The sequence below is a fragment of the Tachypleus tridentatus genome, chromosome 9 (assembly GCF_004210375.1).
Source record: "Tachypleus tridentatus isolate NWPU-2018 chromosome 9, ASM421037v1, whole genome shotgun sequence".
NCBI classification, from domain to species: Eukaryota; Metazoa; Arthropoda; class Merostomata; order Xiphosura; family Limulidae; genus Tachypleus; species Tachypleus tridentatus.
The window spans coordinates 129,059,670-129,079,069 of NC_134833.1; the positions used below are offsets into that span (position 1 = coordinate 129,059,670).

Sequence of the window (19,400 nt, forward strand, 5' to 3'; positions counted from 1 at the left end):
ATTATAACGCCTTTACGGTTAAAATGGCGTGCATGTTTGGTGCGTCCGGGATTCGAGCCCGCAACCCTCGGATTACGAATCGAAAACCTTAACACACTTGGCCATGCCGGGCTTCTTGGGAGGAACAAGAATCTATAGATACAAAAAGTTAAATTGTAGAATCATTATTTACTCGTTACGAATCTTAACTCGGTCTTAACTGGCGTACGTTTGACGAGAATAGAAACATGTTACTTAATTGAAGTTGCATATTTAATAGTCCGGATACGCTTAGTGAACGTCCTTCTCAGCGACACTACAAGTGGCATTGTTTTCATTTCCACAAACAGTTAAACTCAAAGCGAAGACACTACACATCATAATGCAGAATACTTGTTAATTCTGGTGTTTTTTTTTGCGGCAGTCTAACGGATTAGAAAATCATTACATAAAGCCAATATCGTGTTATTTTGTCCTGGTGTGCACAGATACTTAGTCCACAATGGGTTAGTGAAACAGTTTCAATGAATGAAAATGGTACATGCACAGGTGTCCCTAGTGAGCGACTTTTAGGTTAAATTTTATTACCCGCGTGTAACCACACATACTGCCCTCTATTTCGAAAGAGAAAGAGGCAATTTACGAGTAAACCAATCTTTTGCCATAAATAGCTGTATTTGCATGACATCTAAAATCAGCTTAAGATCATAAAGCTTAGAAGAGGCTTCGTTTCTTAGTGCCCGTTTTCTCGAACAGTGGTGAAAAATCAAACTATCAAATCACAAGGTAAGTACGTGGTTGAACTTTAGTTTCTGTAATACATCTCGTCATATTCCATATTCAGAGAAAAGAATATTCACATTGTTATAAATCTTCAGTGCAAACACATTGTTTCTACCTAAATTTATCTCAAACAACAGTCATCGTTTCATTACTCACTTTCCGTCTATACGAGTAAGTCATTGTGGCTAACAAAGTCATTGTTATGCAGCATGACCTATATATGGATGGGTGATGTCAAGTCTATATAAATACTTGTTTGTTTTTTTAATTTCGCGTAAAGTTACACGGGGCTATCTGCGCTAGCCGTCCCTAACTTTGCAGTGTAAGACTAGAGGGAAGGCAGCTAGTCATCACCACCCACCGTCAACTCTTGGGCTATTCTTTTACCAACGAATAGTGGGATTAACCGTCACATTCTAACTTAGTGTAACAAATGCATAACAATTACCACAGCAACGGAAAGCACTTGATAACTCAATGAACAATTGTTCCCAGGCTAAGGGGTAGGGGGATAAATACATTTAGATCTTAAAAGAACAACTTAAGAACAAATCCTTGCTTGTGTTGGGTCAGTATTACCTTGGTAACAAAATTGGCAAGTGTTCAGCACTGCTTGACGTCATGTCGAGCTGCTGTCATTAATCTTCGGTGAAAGAGCACGATGTGGGATGCAACAGAACTACACGTATGAAACAAAAATCACATTCCTTTTCAAATTTCCTATGTCAACTTATTTGATTCAAAAATGTTGTGAAGTGAAATGAAGGAGAAGGTGGCATTACTTAATACAAACAGTATTTAATAATTGTTATAAGACTAAGTATATTCTTATTGGAAAGTATTTACCCAGTATTTGTAGCAACAAAGCTAAATTTTGATAAGCAGAACATTACAGCCCATTGTCTTAACGACCTAGTCAAGTTTGTTTTAATTATGCCAATCCTACGTCACAAAATGAGCTTATTTTGTTTCATTGTGTACAAAAACGTTAAAGATTTTGTTTTATCTGTATCTCAACCAAATGACTTTAATAACAACAGAAATGTAGGCTTAACGTGATGTCTGCAAATGGTGCCAATTATCAAATATTATAGTTTAAAACTTATTTTAAAAAACCGAAAACAGAAATAAATAGGCACGAATATAGAAGATAAATAATATTGGAAATATTAATGAAGCTCAACAATTACCCATCAAACATTTTGTTGGTGTGCAGTAAGCTATGCCGTAAGAATGTCAACAATTACCCATTAAACATTTTGTTGGTGTGCAGTAAGATATGCCGTAAGAATGTCAACAATTACCCATTAAACATTTTGTTGGTGTGCAGTAAGCTATGCCGTAAGAATGTCAACAATTACCCATTAAACATTTTGTTGGTGTGCAGTAAGCTATGCCGTAAGAATGTCAACAATTACCCATTAAACATTTTGTTGGTGTGCAGTAAGCTATGCCGTAAGAATGTCAACAATTACCCATTAAACATTTTGTTGGTGTGCAGTAAGCTATGCCGTAAGAATGTCAACAATTACCCATTAAACATTTTGTTGGTGTGCAGTAAGCTATGCCGTAAGAATGTCAACAATTACCCATAAAACATTTTGTTGGTGTGCAGTAAGCTATGCCGTAAGAATGTCAAGAATTACCCATTAAACATTTTGTTGGTGTGCAGTAAGCTATGCCGTAAGAATGTCAACAATTACCCATAAACATTTTGTTGGTGTGCAGTAAGCTATGCCGTAAGAATGTCAAGAATTACCCATTAAACATTTTGTTGGTGTGCAGTAAGCTATGCCGTAAGAATGTCAAGAATTACCCATTAAACATTTTGTTGGTGTGCAGTAAGCTATGCCGTAAGAATGTCAAGAATTACCCATTAAACATTTTGTTGGTGTGCAGTAAGCTATGCCGTAAGAATGTCAAGAATTACCCATTAAACATTTTGTTGGTGTGCAGTAAGCTATGCCGTAAGAATGTCAACAATTACCCATAAAACATTTTGTTGGTGTGCAGTAAGCTATGCCGTAAGAATGTCAAGAATTACCCATTAAACATTTTGTTGGTGTGCAGTAAGCTATGCCGTAAGAATGTCAACAATTACCCATTAAGCATTTTGTTGGTGTGCAGTAAGCTATGCTGTAAGAATGTCATATTTGTTTTGAACATTCGTTTTAAGCAAATGAGAAGCACTTTTGCGGAAGTGAAAGTGATTAGTAAGTGGAACAGTTAGATAGTAACTGTTCCACTTACTAATTGTAACTGATTGAAAATTAATACCACAGAATTACCGAGAAGAATCACCAAGACGTTATCACGTTAAGCCTATTTTCTCTTGTTATGCAGCGTTTTCTTAGTTCACGAAAAAAGATAAAGAATTGGATATGTATCCATGTTAACGTTTAGAAGAATCTATCTTTAAAGTAATGGATTAAAAAGAAAAAAAATTCTTATTTTTCCTAATATATCTTTATGTGCGCTTTGTTCAAAGTAAAATACCGAAATAAAATAAAAGTAGAAAAAAGTGTTTGTATATCCTCCTGATACGTCACGTTTTCACTTAAAACCTTTATTAACGAGCAGTGTACGAATAATCAACATAGTCAGGCATTCAAATGAGGTATTGAAAAAATAGGTTAAACTAAGGTCTCGACCTAAAGGGTGGTCAGAAGATTATTGTAGTGGGTGGAAACATATTTCCGGTAACTGCAATTTTAGAGTATGCACACTAACTTCCTGTCACTTTATGATAGGGGAATCCGTTACAGCCTGATATACTTTCGGGGTTTATTGATAAGCATTTAACAACGACTCCTTGCGTTACCCAACAGAAACATTCGCACATATTCGGATTTTCATTCTGTCATTAAATACTCGAAACATTAAACCGAAAATATGGTAGCAGATATATATTACTCAAGTTTCATGACTTAGTTATGTCTGTATTGCATTAACTTTTGTAACCATGTTATATGAAAGTTACTTAAACAACGTTTTCAAACCCTTACTGAAATGTAATATTTATTCCATAGATGCAATGTTGGTTTACGAAACTTGACTAATTATGACCGTTTAATATTTAGCATCTGTTTCATTTAATATTTAACAAAGACTTATTTATAAAAACTTAAGTACCAATTAAACGATATTCAGATTACGCTCTTGCGTTTATTTTCACTGTTTAATATCAGGTTTTTTACGCTGTATCATTTAGAACTAGTCCTTCAAATGTGCTAATAATAGATTTTACATGGGAGAAGGTGAATGAGTCATTAATGATAAACACCTAGAACTATCGTACGTTACTATCAAAAAGCACATAGCTAAATACGACGTTCATGACAGAAAATGTGGAATGATAAAGAAATAAGGTATTCTTAACTATGAAAAAAAATACCGAAAGTATTTTCCACTTTCATTCCCATATGCCTTGTGATACGTTTCGAATAGTCTTAATATGATTGGATGAAAACCTAAATTACTCAGGTGCTGCAAAAAGCCTTTAAAAAAGAACATTACGCACATTGTTGGCATCACACCATCTGGCTTTTGTAAAGACTTAATTTATTGTAACAAAACTAATTTTACGTTAAAGATAAGTTCGCTTAATACCAGGAATTTTTTATTATTAATGTTTGTGGTAGTACTAATTATAGGTTACAAGATACTCTATTTTATTTATTAAATATTCAAGTGGAATTATTACACGTGTTCGATTGTTATGAAAGCACGAGGAATAATTAATCTTTGGAGTTAAGCCTGCTGTTTATCATACAATAGTTGCCAATGGTTTACACATTAGTATATTTACATTAGCCATAACTCACGAGCGACTAAAACAGTCTACGTCTTAGCTATTGTACTAATTAGTTGTATCAATATTAGACGATTTCATTGACAGACTTATTTAAAATTTTATCTATGAACTAGAAATGGCTCAGTTAAACAAACGTTACACTTGGAAGCTGTCTTACTTGAGGACAACTTGGAATTAACTTTAGGGAAATATTGCACTAGTAGTAAGAAAATAGAAAGCTAGGAGAATAAATCAAGGAATCCAGAGATAAAATTAATAAATTTAACATAAATATTGGTTTGGGGAAGGGTGTTAACTAGAGTCAAGTTTCCAAGGGTACACACAGTGGTAAAAGAGATATGGCTATTGAAGAAGACTTATTCAGTATTCTGACGAATTATAGGACTTTAGAGAGTGCTGACAACTCACCTGGTGGTACCAAATAATTATTCTTAATTGTAGTGCCTGTGGGAGCGGATGATGTTAAAAGCTAATTCAGAGGAACTGTTTGAAAAAAAAGGAGCTTCAGGGAATAAAAGAAACAAATGTGTAGCCCTTTCTGGGGACCTATTCCCCCTAGCTTATACACAATATTGTATTACTTAACAGGATTCGATGCTCAAATGAAAAAGGTTTATCGAAGAAACCTCTTAAAACAAGTGGAGTGATTGATGTTAACAGTTTTCGAGACGAGAATGAATTATATACAAGAGATAGACTTTATTTAAACAAACTTGGTAATAGAACAGTTGCCGATAGTTTAAACATATTCATTAAAAGTAATATTAAACTTCCACAGTGGTGAAAACAGAAAGGAAGGCCTAATAGTTTTATCCTTGTAGTGAGAAAATTTAATATTATGACAAAAAAAAACTTTCCAAACCCATTAATTAAAAAGTTAAATCACAGTAATGATACTGATAGAATACAGTTAATGTTTTTCAATACAAGTACCCTAAGAGTGTTACTTGTATTGAAGTAATACAGGATTAATTGTCGTTGGTAAGTTGAAGAAATATTTAACAAACGAACTAATTATAGATTGGAAGATAATGCATCTGGATTATTTTGATCTCTTGCAAAATTACTCTAGGGATATTTGCGCTAGCCGCCCACAATTAAAAGTGGCAGATTAAGGAAGGTGGTGTTACTCAAACATACCCACCGCAAACAGGTGAGCTACTCTTTACTAACGTAGATTAGAATTGACCATTACACTACACCGCATTCACGACTTGAAGAGTATTTGACGTAATTTGATCCGAACCTTCAACTTGCATGTTGAGTCTAGCGGCCCAAACATCAGGCCAAGTCAAAAGATTTCTCTATACAAGATAGTGGTTGAGCTTTAGTTGGAAATACTGTGTACAGGGTGGCCCGCAAAGTCCCTACCCATCCATATATCTTATGTATCCAGTGTATGTGTGCTGTCCCTCATTCTCGCTGCATAATATTATGCGTACTTGTCACAATACTCTTCAAGTGTAAATGGGCTTACATCGGCTATATTTCTCTGAAAAAATAATTTTAATACATGCGTAATTGAATATAACATAATAACATATGAATGGGTAGGGTTTTACGGACCACCCTGTACAGTTCTAGTCCCTAAAATTAGGGTTAGATATTTATTGCAAAAAATCCAGAGAAAAGCTACTATAATGGTACTGGGGATTGTGGGGTTATTGGGAAAAGGACAAGAGGATATTTCTGAAGTCTGCAAGATTATCTGGGGAATAAGCTTTCTGTGTCTTCGTGCTTATTTTGAAGATAAGACAGGTTTCAGATTAAAAAAATGAACAAAGGTTATGTTACGGCTATAAACTTATTTTTAATATGATGATAGCTTATTAATGAATACGCTTTGGAAAGTAATAGAGGAAGAAAGTATTTTATAATAATTTTAAGAAGGTAATTGACTACTTTACGAAATTTGAATTTAATTTATCAAACGTTGGGTGGTAGGAACAGTATTAATAGACCAGATGCTCCCTCACTGTCCATATCTTGATTGTCTGAATTCTTTAGTTTTGCCAAGTTAAATTTTTTCAACCATAGTAATGGACGCAAGTAATGTTTTTTAAAAAGAAAATGGTTTAATTTTCGTTTTCTTCGTATTTTCGAGTACAATTTAACTCAAATCTTATTTTCAGAAAGATATAATTTCAATCGTTCATGCCAACAAGGATGTTCGAATGATCCATTGTTATGAAATTATGAGAATTCAAAAAGTAAGATGCGTGTTCAAATAACCGAACCTTAAGTCCTTCATATCATTTATCTTAAACTTCACAAATTATACAAATTTGAGGTTATTCTAAATTAAGTAATAATAAACAAGTAATACGTATTTATCTCAGTAAGGTAATATTTGGTTCCCCTACCACACCGATTCTGTAAGTCTAAAGCTGGAGAAATAGAAACTCCGATATCAATACAACCTATGACATTTCCAAAACACCTAAACATATACTCTGGTAGGTTGTAGATGGTATCTCGACAAGTTCATATGCAAATTTCACACACCAAACATTCTCGTTTCAAAGTGATTGTAAATTTTACGCGAAGTGTAGGTAAATTTTGCTTATACATGTCACTTCACATTTTTTTCATGAGCAATTTTTGTTTACAATGGTTCTTTCATTAGGTATGAAATATGCTTTCAGAATTAAAATAAAAAAACACTTCAAACAATATTCACTTTGCAAAGCGAGTGGATGCCTCGTTAAATATGAAAGAGGTTCGAAGGTTGAGCCCATAGGCGCGGGAATTTAACTTTTCTGTATGTCGACCATGGGTTTTCTATTCTGGGTTTTCAAGATACTAAATGGAAATTCATGGTACTGTCAAGTAAAACCGTCCCATGCCCTCTCCCACCCCCTTCATAACTGTTATATTACTAAGGAAAATAAAACTACTACAGAAGTATTTACCGTACTCTCCCACCCCCTTCATAACTGTTATATTACTAAGGAAAATAAAACTACTACAGAAGTATTTACCGTACTCTCCCACTCCCATCATACAGAATGTTTTATCGTGAATACATCTATTGACGCTACTGATGAGTCGCATTTTTTATAATAATAATAAAACGGCATTAGTAGTAGTACTGTCCGATAAAGAGCTAAGGTCAGCCAGACGAAAATAAATGGTGTTGCACTCTACACTAAGCGGCCATACATACTGGGAAGTCAAACTCTTTCATCACTAAGCATCGTTTCTTGGGTAAAATGGTGCCTAAAAAAAAAAAAAAAAAGAGAGTCCTAAACGTTGTTTTACACGTTATGTTATTGACTATACGAACCGTATCCACCGAGAGTGAACATTTTTGGAACTCGTACGACAGCAATGTTTTAATCTTTGTAAATTTCACATGAATTTCTTTAAAGGATACTGTGTACGTCATTTTTTTTCTACTATCAACTCTGTTCCGATTTTATAAACTATATTAATAATAAGGGTTTCACTAATATTTCCAATTCACCAGACTGGGTTCGTAGATCAAAGTTTGTTTGTTTGTTTTTTGACATACTAGGTTTTCAATATCTGAATCTATTCCACTAAAAATGAACAGTTACTTCCAATATTTAAATACGAACACAACCCTGTGGAGTTCTAGTTAACAGCAGTCTCTACAAAAGCAATAGCGTACTAGCAAATATTATCGACTAAATCTATATTTAGCTCGAACTTGGAAGCTAGTTTTCCATGGTTCCGTCAGAACCAAATGAAAAAAAAAGTCCAGAGAGGGAGTAGTCTTGAACTACATTTATTATCTTTGTTTTATAAATCGTGAAGTTCTGTCATAATTTACAACACAATTATTAAAATTAATTTCCTACTTACCAATTATAACTTCTTACAGCCTAGTTAATTCTTTATTTATGCGGCCAAATCACTTCTAAACCAGCGAAGTGCTAGCGTACCGAGCTTCGTGTATCACGACGAGTAATCCAAAAACAGAACACCCTCAACTTAGGCTTAATACCCCAGGAAAAATCTCCACGTGCGAGTAACTGCGCCACCAAGCTCTCTAACTAAACAGCGCGAATATGCATGATCTACCAGATACGTCATACTGAATGGAAAGTTTCATGTATGGCTTCCAGGGGGCGGCTGAGAAAATAACATATTAGTTAAGAAGTATTAGGTTGAGGAATAATTCGTGAGCGTTTTTAAATAATTTCATTCAAGCATTACATGCAAGACTATACAATACTTCAGTGCATGAACATATTACACCCAAAACATTTATTATGATACTTTATTTCATGTAATACCTAGGTATATAGTATGCATTGTTTCAAACGAAATTGCAAGAAATTAAATGCGAAAAACAGATGGTGTCGAAAATGCTCGATTTTGTCCACTTGACAGTTCATTTAATGAGTTGAAAATGAAAGCATAAATTAAAGACATATGAAAATCAAACACACCATCTATTAGAGCAAACAATTATCTACCAAATGACATTAAATATTTTGCGAAAGCGTTTCATTTATGAATATATTTTTTAACTTGAAAAAACGCTCACGAATTATTCCTTAACCCAATAAAAACCTCTAATATTATATTTAAGTAAAAATTAAAATTTGACTAGAACAATGAAAATAATTGCATGTAAGGTTCCTGTTACGATACCTTATGCACTCTTTTTTATAGATATAGAGTGACAATTTTTTTATATCTTTTTCACAAAGTGGTGTGTGTGTTTTTCTTATAGCAAAGCCACATCGGGCTATGTGCTAAGCCCACAGAGGGGAATCGAACCGCTGATGTTAGCGTTGTAAATCCGTAGAATTACCACTGGACTAGCGAGAGGCTTCACAGAGGGGTATCTGTGTTGTAAGTCTTAAAACGTACCTCTCACCAATCGGGGAAGATAATTTGATGTGTAAGAACATTATCACGTATTCCAGATTTGTCAATAAGAAATACGTTTATTAATTGCCAAATAAAATTAGTTCTCAAAACTGCTTTTACATTAGCTTATCTTTGCTAGCTTTACACCATTTTTATGACATAGAAACAATGTCTCAATGTGCTATTTCAATATATTTTGTATTTTTATACTGTTTAGGAAAAATTTCACTTCTAAAGTCATATGGTTGTTGTTGTATGTAAATTGCTTTTGTTGCTAAAAACTTGATTCTTTACTTTCAAAACTTCTAATGGTATTAGTAGCCTCCCAGATACTTCGTTCTGTTTGTTTGTTTGTTTTAGAATTAATCACAGGGCTACACAATGAACTATCTGTGCTCTGCCCGCCATGGGTATCGAATCCCGATTTTTAGCGGTGTGATCTCGCAGACATATCACTGTGCCACTGGGGGGCGTTTCGTTCTATGCTAGAAATATCCAGAGCTGTTGCTTAAGTGTTCTAATCACTTGATTGGTTCATTAATGAGAGGTATAAAACTTGGTTGTAGTGACGTCACACCTGTTTAACAGAATACAGGATTTTCTGTTCAAATACTGAATTTCACATATATAAGTTAAACTGATCCCAAGTTTAAGAACAGCCTATTCGTTCTTACCATTTACCTTAGCGTTCGAGATCTGGTAGTAATGTGCCCGGACTGAGAAAGTGAAAATTTCTTATTGGAAACCAGTTCTTACAAAATCGATCTCCGCACATTGAAGCTGTTGGTGCACGGTTAAAAGCGCAACGGTCAAATCACATTAACAGGTTGAGTGGCTGCCTTCCCTCAACTCTATGATTTCAAAATTAATAACGGCGATGTACAGACAAGCCTTGAGCGGAGGTTAGCAAAATTCTGAAAGAAACAAACAAACAAATCGACGAATGATTTATTCAGCCAGGCAAACGGCTGGCGTTTGTGCAGAATATTTTTTAAAACATCTTGATATATGTTCTCCACAACTCTCAACGTCATCCGTGAAGTCATGCTTTGAAGGTCTAGGCTAGAATAAACATAATATTTTGTAATAACCTGACATTTCAAACCCCTCGATTTAGTCTTAAAAGAGTTTTATCGTTTGGTTGGACAACTTCCAAATCGTCTGCCTTGTATGTTGAATCATTAATTATAGAAATAATTTACTACAGGGAATTAAAGCAATACCTTAAAATGCAAACAATTTATCTGACATAGCACAGTCTTATCTTAGACATTACTCAACGTTTTCATTTTTCAACTTAGCTGTTATATTGAAATTTTCTGTAAGTTAGTAAATCAAGGGGTAGGTGTTAGAACATTGGATTCAACCAGTTTTATGGCCTGGCATGGCCAGATGGGTTAAGGCGTTTGACTCGTAATCTGAGAGGCGAGGGTTCGAATTTCCGTCACACCAAACATGCTCGCCCTTTCAGCCGTGAAGGCGTTATAATGTCACTGTCAATCCCACTATTCGTTGGTAAAAGAGTAGCCCAAGAGTTGGCGGCGGGTGATGATGACTAGCTGCCCTCCCTATAGTCTTACACTGCTAAATTAGGGACGGCTAGCGCAGATAGCCCTCGAGTAGCTTTGCGCGAAATTCAAAAAACAAACAAAGAACTGGTTTTACAGTATGGAGTAAACACTTATTTAATTAGTCTTCCAAATTACCTGAAATAAAAGGTAAAATATGTCAGTTGCATTTTTTTAATGCGGTAAGTTTATTGAAAAAAACTATGCATCTTTTCTATTTGTTTTTGACTTGAAATCTGTTATCAAGTTTCATTTTAATAAGTAAAGCGTAAGTATGTATTTTCTTACAGTAAAACCATATCGGGTTATCTGCACCGAGTGGATCGAACCACTGATTTTAGCGCTCTAAATCCGGAGACCTACATTCGTCTCAGCAGGGTACGAATGAATAAAGTAATTATAATTCCGGTATGTTTAATTTATGTTGTTAACACACTGAACCATGCAACTCATTTCCGACTACATATATTCGTCATCCAGTTTGTGAATTTACATTTCTGTCTATGTGGTTTACAACAATATTCATTCCAAAAAATACATAATTGGTTAAATTTTACAGTAATTTTAAATAATTCTAGCGAAAAACTCAGAATTCGTTGCAGCAAACTAAAGACACTGCGACGTGTTACAAACGATTTATTTATTTAACAACTGATGGTTCTTTAGTCGTATGTTTCCTTAAGTCACATTTTATATCAAATGACAAATCAGTGTTTTGTTTAATTATACCTGTTAAGATAAAAATATTGTGAATGAAAAAATATATCAAGGAGGAAAACATCTGAAAAGAAAAACGAGCGAATTGTCTTGGGTCTTTTTCTTTTTTTACTATCTTAAGAATTATTCAGGTCACACGTGCCAGAGCACCACCACTAGAGACATTATTTTGTTAAGACACATGACATCGTAGTTAATAATAAAAGCGTCGTTTCTTGTGTGTTGGGATTTTTTTCTCACTCGCTTCAGTGTTATACACTCAAAAATGATGCAATCTTAAAATAGCTACAGCGGTACAAATTAAACATGATTCACATTAACCTAGCTTCAACTGTATACTCTTAAAACATGATACAACTTAATCCGTCATAAATAAACTGTTACGTAAACTGATGTTAGTTGAACTTGCTCCGTTTAAGACCACAGTAACGAACATTAACTATAATGTTTTGATTATTTGTTTCTTGTTAAACATGTGGGCTATCTGTGTTCAATCCCCCGTTTGGATAGAACCCCGAATCTCAACGTTTTAAGCCCTCATAATTGAAATTTTGCCACCGGGAGTTTAGTTTTACTAACTGTCCAATGTTTTGTTTAGTTAATTTCAAGAATATGTTCAATCACCTCTTACTAATGTACACCCATTAAAATTGTAAGAGTAATTTGAATCGCCTGCCACATATTGACCCAGTGCATCAAAATGATATAAATCTCCCTATAAGTATGCAGCATCTTTGATACAGTTAACTTCCCCAAATATCTTAATGCCATCTGCAAAATTCAAAATTTTGTTAGATATTCTAGAGTTAATATCATTAATAAAAATCACAAACAGCAGAGGATCCATTACAGAGCCCTGAGGCACACCATATGTAACCGTGATTCCAGTTAGATCTAACTCGACTTATTACTGCTCTGGGCTTTCTACTCTCCAACCAATGTTCTTTCAACTCAATACAATTTCTCCCATATTTAATTTTTGTAACAAGTATTTTCTGAGACACTTTATGAAATGCTTTATGAAAATCAAGATAAACCATGTCCAAACTATTTCCTTCACCAACTCTTGCAGTAAAATCCTCAAAGAATGTCACAACATCTGTTAAACCCAAGTTAGTAAAACCATGATGGCTCTCTAACACTAAAAAATTGCTCTAGGTGGCTCTGTAACACATTTTGAATCACACTCTCCAGAACATATGCAACTACTGATGTAAGACGGTTTTATATAATGTAAGATGGTTTTATATATCATCGTGCAGTAGTGTAAGCACATGCTTTGATGAGATGACGTCGAGTGGTTGAGGCACACAACTCGCAAGTTGATAGTCACGGGTTCGAATCCTCGTCACTAAAAGTGACTGCCCTTTCAGGTGTTGGGGTGTTATAATGTTACGGTTGATCCTGTTATTTGTTGAAACAAGAGTAGCCCGAGAGTCGGTAGTAGGTGGTTTGGTTTGTTTCGAATTTTGCACAAAGCTACACGAGGGCTATCTTCGCTAGCCGTCCCTAAATTAGCAGCGTAAGGTTAGAGGGAAGACAGCTAGTCATCACCACCCACCGCCAACTATTGGGCTACTATTTTACCAACGAATAGTGAAATTGATCGTCACATTATAACGCCCCCACAGCTGAAAGGGTGAGCATGCTTGATGCGACGGGGATTTGAACCCACGACCGTCAGATTACAAGTTGAACGCCTTAACCCACCTGGCCATATAAAGATTATCCAAGACTGATGAAAACACATAATTCTGTCCTGCAAAACGTTTCATGTTTACTGGACATAAATATAAGCAAAGAAAAGTTACAGACATATAAGCTCAGATGAACTGTGTACAGAGAAAAACAACATATTTCTACATCAATACAATGAAACGATCGATTATAAGAGAGTCAGGTTTAGAAATCAGCAGCTTGTGGTTACCACTAGTTAAACGACCACCCGTTTCACAAGAACCTCAAAAATAAATTACTTCATGTCCACCCCAATCATTCCTTATGAAGTAAGCTGAACGAAACCTGAAGCAAGCTGGACTGAACAAGAAAATATTTCGATTGGTTGGTTGGTTGATTTTGTGTTTTATGAGGCAAAGCAACTAAGCTGTCTGCACCAAACATCCAGTAAAAAGTTAAAATTAAAGTAAAATTATTAAAATTCATAAAAGGGAATTAAGGTAAAACAAAACAAAGTTTAAAAAAACAACATAAATAGCATAAAACCAACGTTAAGAGAAAAACTACAGTAGTACAAGTTGTAAAGGACTTTCTGTAGCATAACTGAAAATCTTTCGAAACGTTCTTTCCATCTGTGATTAAATCGTCTATAAAATAATGAATATTACTTGATCTTTTGGAGAATACACATGCATCAAAAATATAATAATAATAATTAGATTTTCAAAAGTCTTTGATGGAATACTTTAATCTTACTAAACATACCAAGTCGTAGTTTGATGACCTGCTTTCCAGGATTTTAATTTTCAAGAATATCCATTTAAGATATGTAAGAACATGTTTGAGATTCTTTTAATGAAAATTTGTAATAAGTTATCCAAACGAATTCTGTGTTTGGAAATTCATTTTGTTGTAAAGAGAAAAGTACACTCGGTTCATTCTCTTCTAATTAACTATTTTGTTCCTATGTATCTTGGATTTGGACATAGCCGCCAAGAACAGACATTTTTAAATATGTCCGGCCTCTCACACTATATATATTTTGATCCAAAGTAACAACATTGTGTAGGTACAAAAAAAAATGTGAAACGTGCATTCCAGAGAAGAATCAGCCAGTTGTTAAACAAAAATGGTTGCACATATTTTAGTCAATGTATTCCTGTAGTAATTACTTATTTTGAGCTCTGATTGAAAACATTAACATGTGAATAGAACTATGTGATATCGCTGTTGTGAATAGAGGACTTACGAATGAACTGAATCTTATTTACGAACGTGGTGGGTAAATCCCCTTACCATTCTTTCTGTAACCAATAACCAGCATCCTACAAAATAATGCAATATTTCAAGGCTTACAATAAACGTATATTGAATTTTAAAAACAATAAATGAAACAATAGAAACTACTGAGCTTGATTACCACCATGAAAGTTTTTTTCGTAGGGAGTTATGTAATTGTGCTGATTGTGCAAAGGTATAGCATTCCCAAACTATCAAAAAAATCCCGACTCCCTGTAATATATTAGGTTGAGGAATAATTCGTGAGCGTTTTTAAATAATTTCATTCAAGCATTACATGCAAGACTATACAATACTTCAATGCATAAACACATTACACCCAAAACATTTATTATGATACTTTATTTCATGTAATACCTAGGTATATAGTATGCATTGTTTTAAACGAAATTGCAAGAAATTAAATGCGAAAAGCAGATGGTGTCGAAAATGCTCGATTTTGTCCACTTGACATTCCATTTAATGAGCTGAAAATGAAAGCAAAAATTAAAGACATATTGAAATCAAACACACCATCTATTAGAGCAAAATATTATCTACCAAATGACATGAAATATTTTGCGAAAGCGTTTCATTTATAAATATATTTGTTTAACTTGAAAAAACGCTCATGAATTATTCCTCAACCCAATATTATAATATTCAAGTGTTTAACGTGGAAGTGAAATCAACATGAGAAATGGTTTTGCGAACAAGGGATTTCCACAGAAATATCTTCAGAGACGTTCGGTCACTGGTACAAGGTTGACACCATGCTGAAGCAGTTACATCACACATAATACCTATCTGAAGATGGACTGTATAATGTATGGATTAGCGGTGAAACGGTTTGCTCTCTATTGAATTTAGTGCAAAGCTACACGAGGGCTATCTGCGCTAGTCGTCCATAATGTAGTAGTATTAGACTAGAGGGAAGGCAGCTAGTCATCACCACCCACCGCCAAATCTTGGGCTACTCTTTCACTAACACATAGTGGCATTATAACGCCCTCAAAGCTGATAGAGCGATCATGTTTGGTGCGACGGGGATTCGAACCCGCGACCCTCAGATTACGAATCGAGTGCCTTAACCACCTGGTCATGCCGGATCCATTAAAAGCAACAATCTTTTCCGTACAAAGATCTAAATATAGTCTCTATATGTGTCAGGTAAGATGTCTTTTTCACTGTATTTAGCATAGCACAGATAATAGTCACAGCTGTGAGTCTTTCTGAGTCTATGCAGTCAATACAGTGAATGCTGGGGTGCCTGAAACATAGGTTCAGTAATTTGATCTTTAATACTCAAATGGCAGCATGACATGGCCAGGTGGCTAAGGCGATGGATTTGTAATCTGAGGATCGCAGATTCGAATCCCCGTTGCAACAAACATGCACGCCCTTTCAACTATAGGGACGTTATAAAGTGACGGTCAATCCAACTATTTGTTGGTAAAAGAGTAGCCCAAGAGTTGGCGGTGAGTGGTGATGACTAGCTGCCTTCCCTATAGTTTTAAACTGCTAAATTAGCTACGGCTATCTCAGAAAGCCATCATGTAGCTTTGTGCAAAATTAAAAAATAAAATGAACGTAAATTTCAAACGTATTTCAAATAGGATTTTTTTTAGACTATTAAAGTTTAGTGGCTTTTACGCGACAGAAGAGCATTTCTATTAAATAAACTATTAATACTGTACCTACACTGACAAACTGTTATTTAATTATTTTCAGATATTTCATTGTAAAATCAATCACGAAAAAACATCATATCTAACATGTTTTATTATTTGTACACTTCTTCAAACCAGTTACATGCTGTATATACAAATTTGAGACCACTACATACTCACCCGTTCTTCGATAACCTATCAACTAAAAAAGAAAAAAACATCTGAAAAAACTGACACCAACGTCAAATGTATTTTTAACAAAATCTAATGAGCAAGTGACCATTCACAGCTCTGATTATTGATTTCTGAAACTCATAAAACTTCAATGGCAAATCGACTGTTATGGCTTAAATTAGCATGCAAATCCAAAAAGAAACCATTTGGCTAAACAAAACAAAACGCCTGGAAACAGTTATAAGAGGAATTATGCCCAGGAAATTTTGGCTTAAGCTCAGCATAAATATCGATTAGCAAATATAACAAATGAAGGAATACGAAATAAAATCTAATAAAGCAGTAATTCACAAGTTTCTGCACGGAATCCGAGCTTCTACGAGATCTGCTAGATTATCAATTACACACATAAATATATATATATATATATATATATACACACACACAGATACACGTTCTCGTGTGTCTAAATATAATGTATATGTACAAAAAGTTGCAATACTATATTTTGAAACGTAATGATGAAAATAAAAAAAATTGTATTAAACAAATAAAACACTAGGTGTAATTTAAAACAAAATTATTTAAAGAATAATAAAGTTGCTATAAATACGGTAGATTTTTGATCTTATAGTGTCTGTCTAGTTCATTAAAGTTTAACTTTCCATTGGACAGACTCTGTTAAAATATAATCGCTTTGGGAATAATTATTAGGCGAGTGTCAGTGCTATATCTTTTATTACAATTCACTGAATCACACGAAGAAAGAACCAGACAGACGCGTTACAAGAACAGAAATCCATGGGGCATATTCTAAACTTTCATATATTTCAGTTAACTCCCTGTTCATAGCCAGTCTCCTGTGTTTAATTTTCTGCTCTAATAATTAATTCTTATTGTCTGTACATAGTTGTTCGAGTTTTCATTTCACTTTCACACTTTTTCCATTTAAAATATTGTGGTAACTATTTTGTACTACCCTATACATTATAAATATACACACATGACTGACTTGTATGATACTACCACATAATCTATCTTGAATAAGTAGCTGTACATGATCCTAGAGCTGGAAGTGAGACCCTGCAACTGGTGGGTAATTAACATATTACAAAAGGCAACTCTAATATTGCCACAATGCCAGACTTGTTATAACTAATCTAATCCTCCACCACAGTACTTGGTTATTCAATAAAAAATAAATAATTTTTATTCCTCCGCTCTATTTCTCTTATTGCTGAGAAAGAAGAAACAGGAAAACATTTAAAAAATAAGCTCGAGCGATGTTAGACTTTGTTGTTTTTTTGTGGTTCATTGGTGTTAATTGGTAGCTCCAAATGAACCATTAATGAATTCCCTTTTTGATCACAAGCTGGACTACCTAATACGTGATGGTGTTTCTGGTATTAAGAAACACCCATGGACGCCAAACTACAGAAAACCTACAAAAGTTTACTCTAGAAGATTTATTAGGGAGCAAGATATGTGATTTATCATACAGCATTTAAATTTATAACGTAGTCAAGGTTTGTTTTTTTTTCCGAAGTTTTCTTTACCTGGAAGTTACCACCCAATGTATTTCAACAGTAACTACAAGTCACCCACTTTTCACGCACAACACAACCTCAAACAGTTGCCGGTTTTGACCCTTCAATTAAGTGATAATATATATATCACAGATTTTCTCATTGAAAAAACCGTGAGAATGCTTTGGTGAGGACGAATTACTACAATGAGCTTAGTTTCCAGAACTAGATGATAAGAAAGTTTGTCTTCTATTAAAGTGTAGCTTTTCATATAGCGGTTTCAAAAGTATAGGTGACGTTGAAGTTCGGGTTGTCGAAGGAATTTTCTCGTATAATACCTCCATTCATTCCATCGTCATCATAAACACTGTTCTTCATTTGTTCGTGCTTGTGAGCGGGTCCCCAGTCCTCTCTAGGTGTCAGCAGAATAATAAAACGCTAAAAAACAACACATAATATTATATCACTTCTCCCGTATTGCGATCATTTGTTTATAGTCAAGAAATAAAATTGTCCCAGATTATCAAAACATCTTATCCATATTTTATATTTGAAACACCTTGAGGGATTTATATTTAATTGTCCGTACTGTACCTACTATAAATTATTATTGTCAAGGAAGATCTTACATGATGTCGTAACAATGAAATATAAATTATCCATATTAAATTCTATCCATTTCATGGCTCGCTTTTGGTCAAAAGTAAGTGAACCAACCTTCGTGAACTTTGACAATTGTGGTGATTAATTGTTTAACGAACATTTTTGTAGGAACGTTTGACTTGCTTTAATATATTATTTTAAAACAAGTGGACTGTGCGCTGTTTATTGCTAACATGTCTAATGTAAAGGAACTCTGCCTGTCCGTATATAAACACCTAACAGATATCAACATAATTCTGGTATCAAAACTAAAAGTAAAGGGATTATGATAAAAGAGAATGAATGCTACTAATACCAATACAGTCCTGGTGTCACAACCATTTGTAGAAATGTTAGGTAGAAGGAAAAAACGTGGTGATAATGATGCTAGTATATATAATCTAGGTATTACAACCACTAATAAGAATATTATGGTTGGAGAAAAAGAAATGATGCGGACACCAGTACAATCCTGTTATCATATCCATCTAACACCAGTACAATCCTGTTATCATATCCATCTAACACCAGTAGTCTTGTTATCATATCCATCTAACACCAGTACAATCCTGTTATCATATCCATCTAACACCAGTAGTCTTGTTATCATATCCATCTAATACCAGTACAATCCTGTTATCATATCCATCTAACACCGGTACAGTCCTGCTGTCATATCCATCTGACACCAGTACAGTCCTGCTATCATATCCATCTAACACCAGTA

The 19,400-nt window shown here is 34.4% G+C and overlaps 2 protein-coding genes across 6 annotated transcripts in view; both read right to left on the reverse strand.

The window, feature by feature from the left end:
• LOC143226353 (myosin light chain kinase, smooth muscle-like) overlaps positions 1 to 8,617 on the reverse strand; it is a 68,784-nt gene extending 60,167 nt beyond the window's left edge. The window contains exon 1 of one of the 2 annotated variants that reach the window (XM_076457211.1): positions 8,405 to 8,617. The gene's annotated coding sequence lies outside the window, so the exon portion shown is untranslated. The remainder of the gene's footprint in view (positions 1 to 8,404) is intronic. The other variant, XM_076457207.1, reaches the window with a different exon arrangement.
• Positions 8,618 to 16,425: 7,808 nt separating this feature from the next.
• Positions 16,426 to 19,400, reverse strand: part of LOC143226354 (sodium- and chloride-dependent glycine transporter 1-like) — a 72,205-nt gene continuing 69,230 nt past the window's right edge. For all 4 annotated transcript variants that reach the window (XM_076457217.1, XM_076457214.1, XM_076457215.1 and 1 more), the window contains exon 14: positions 16,426 to 18,469. In XM_076457217.1, coding sequence (XP_076313332.1) covers positions 18,299 to 18,469 — 171 coding nt within the window. In that variant the 3' untranslated portion in view covers positions 16,426 to 18,298. The remainder of the gene's footprint in view (positions 18,470 to 19,400) is intronic.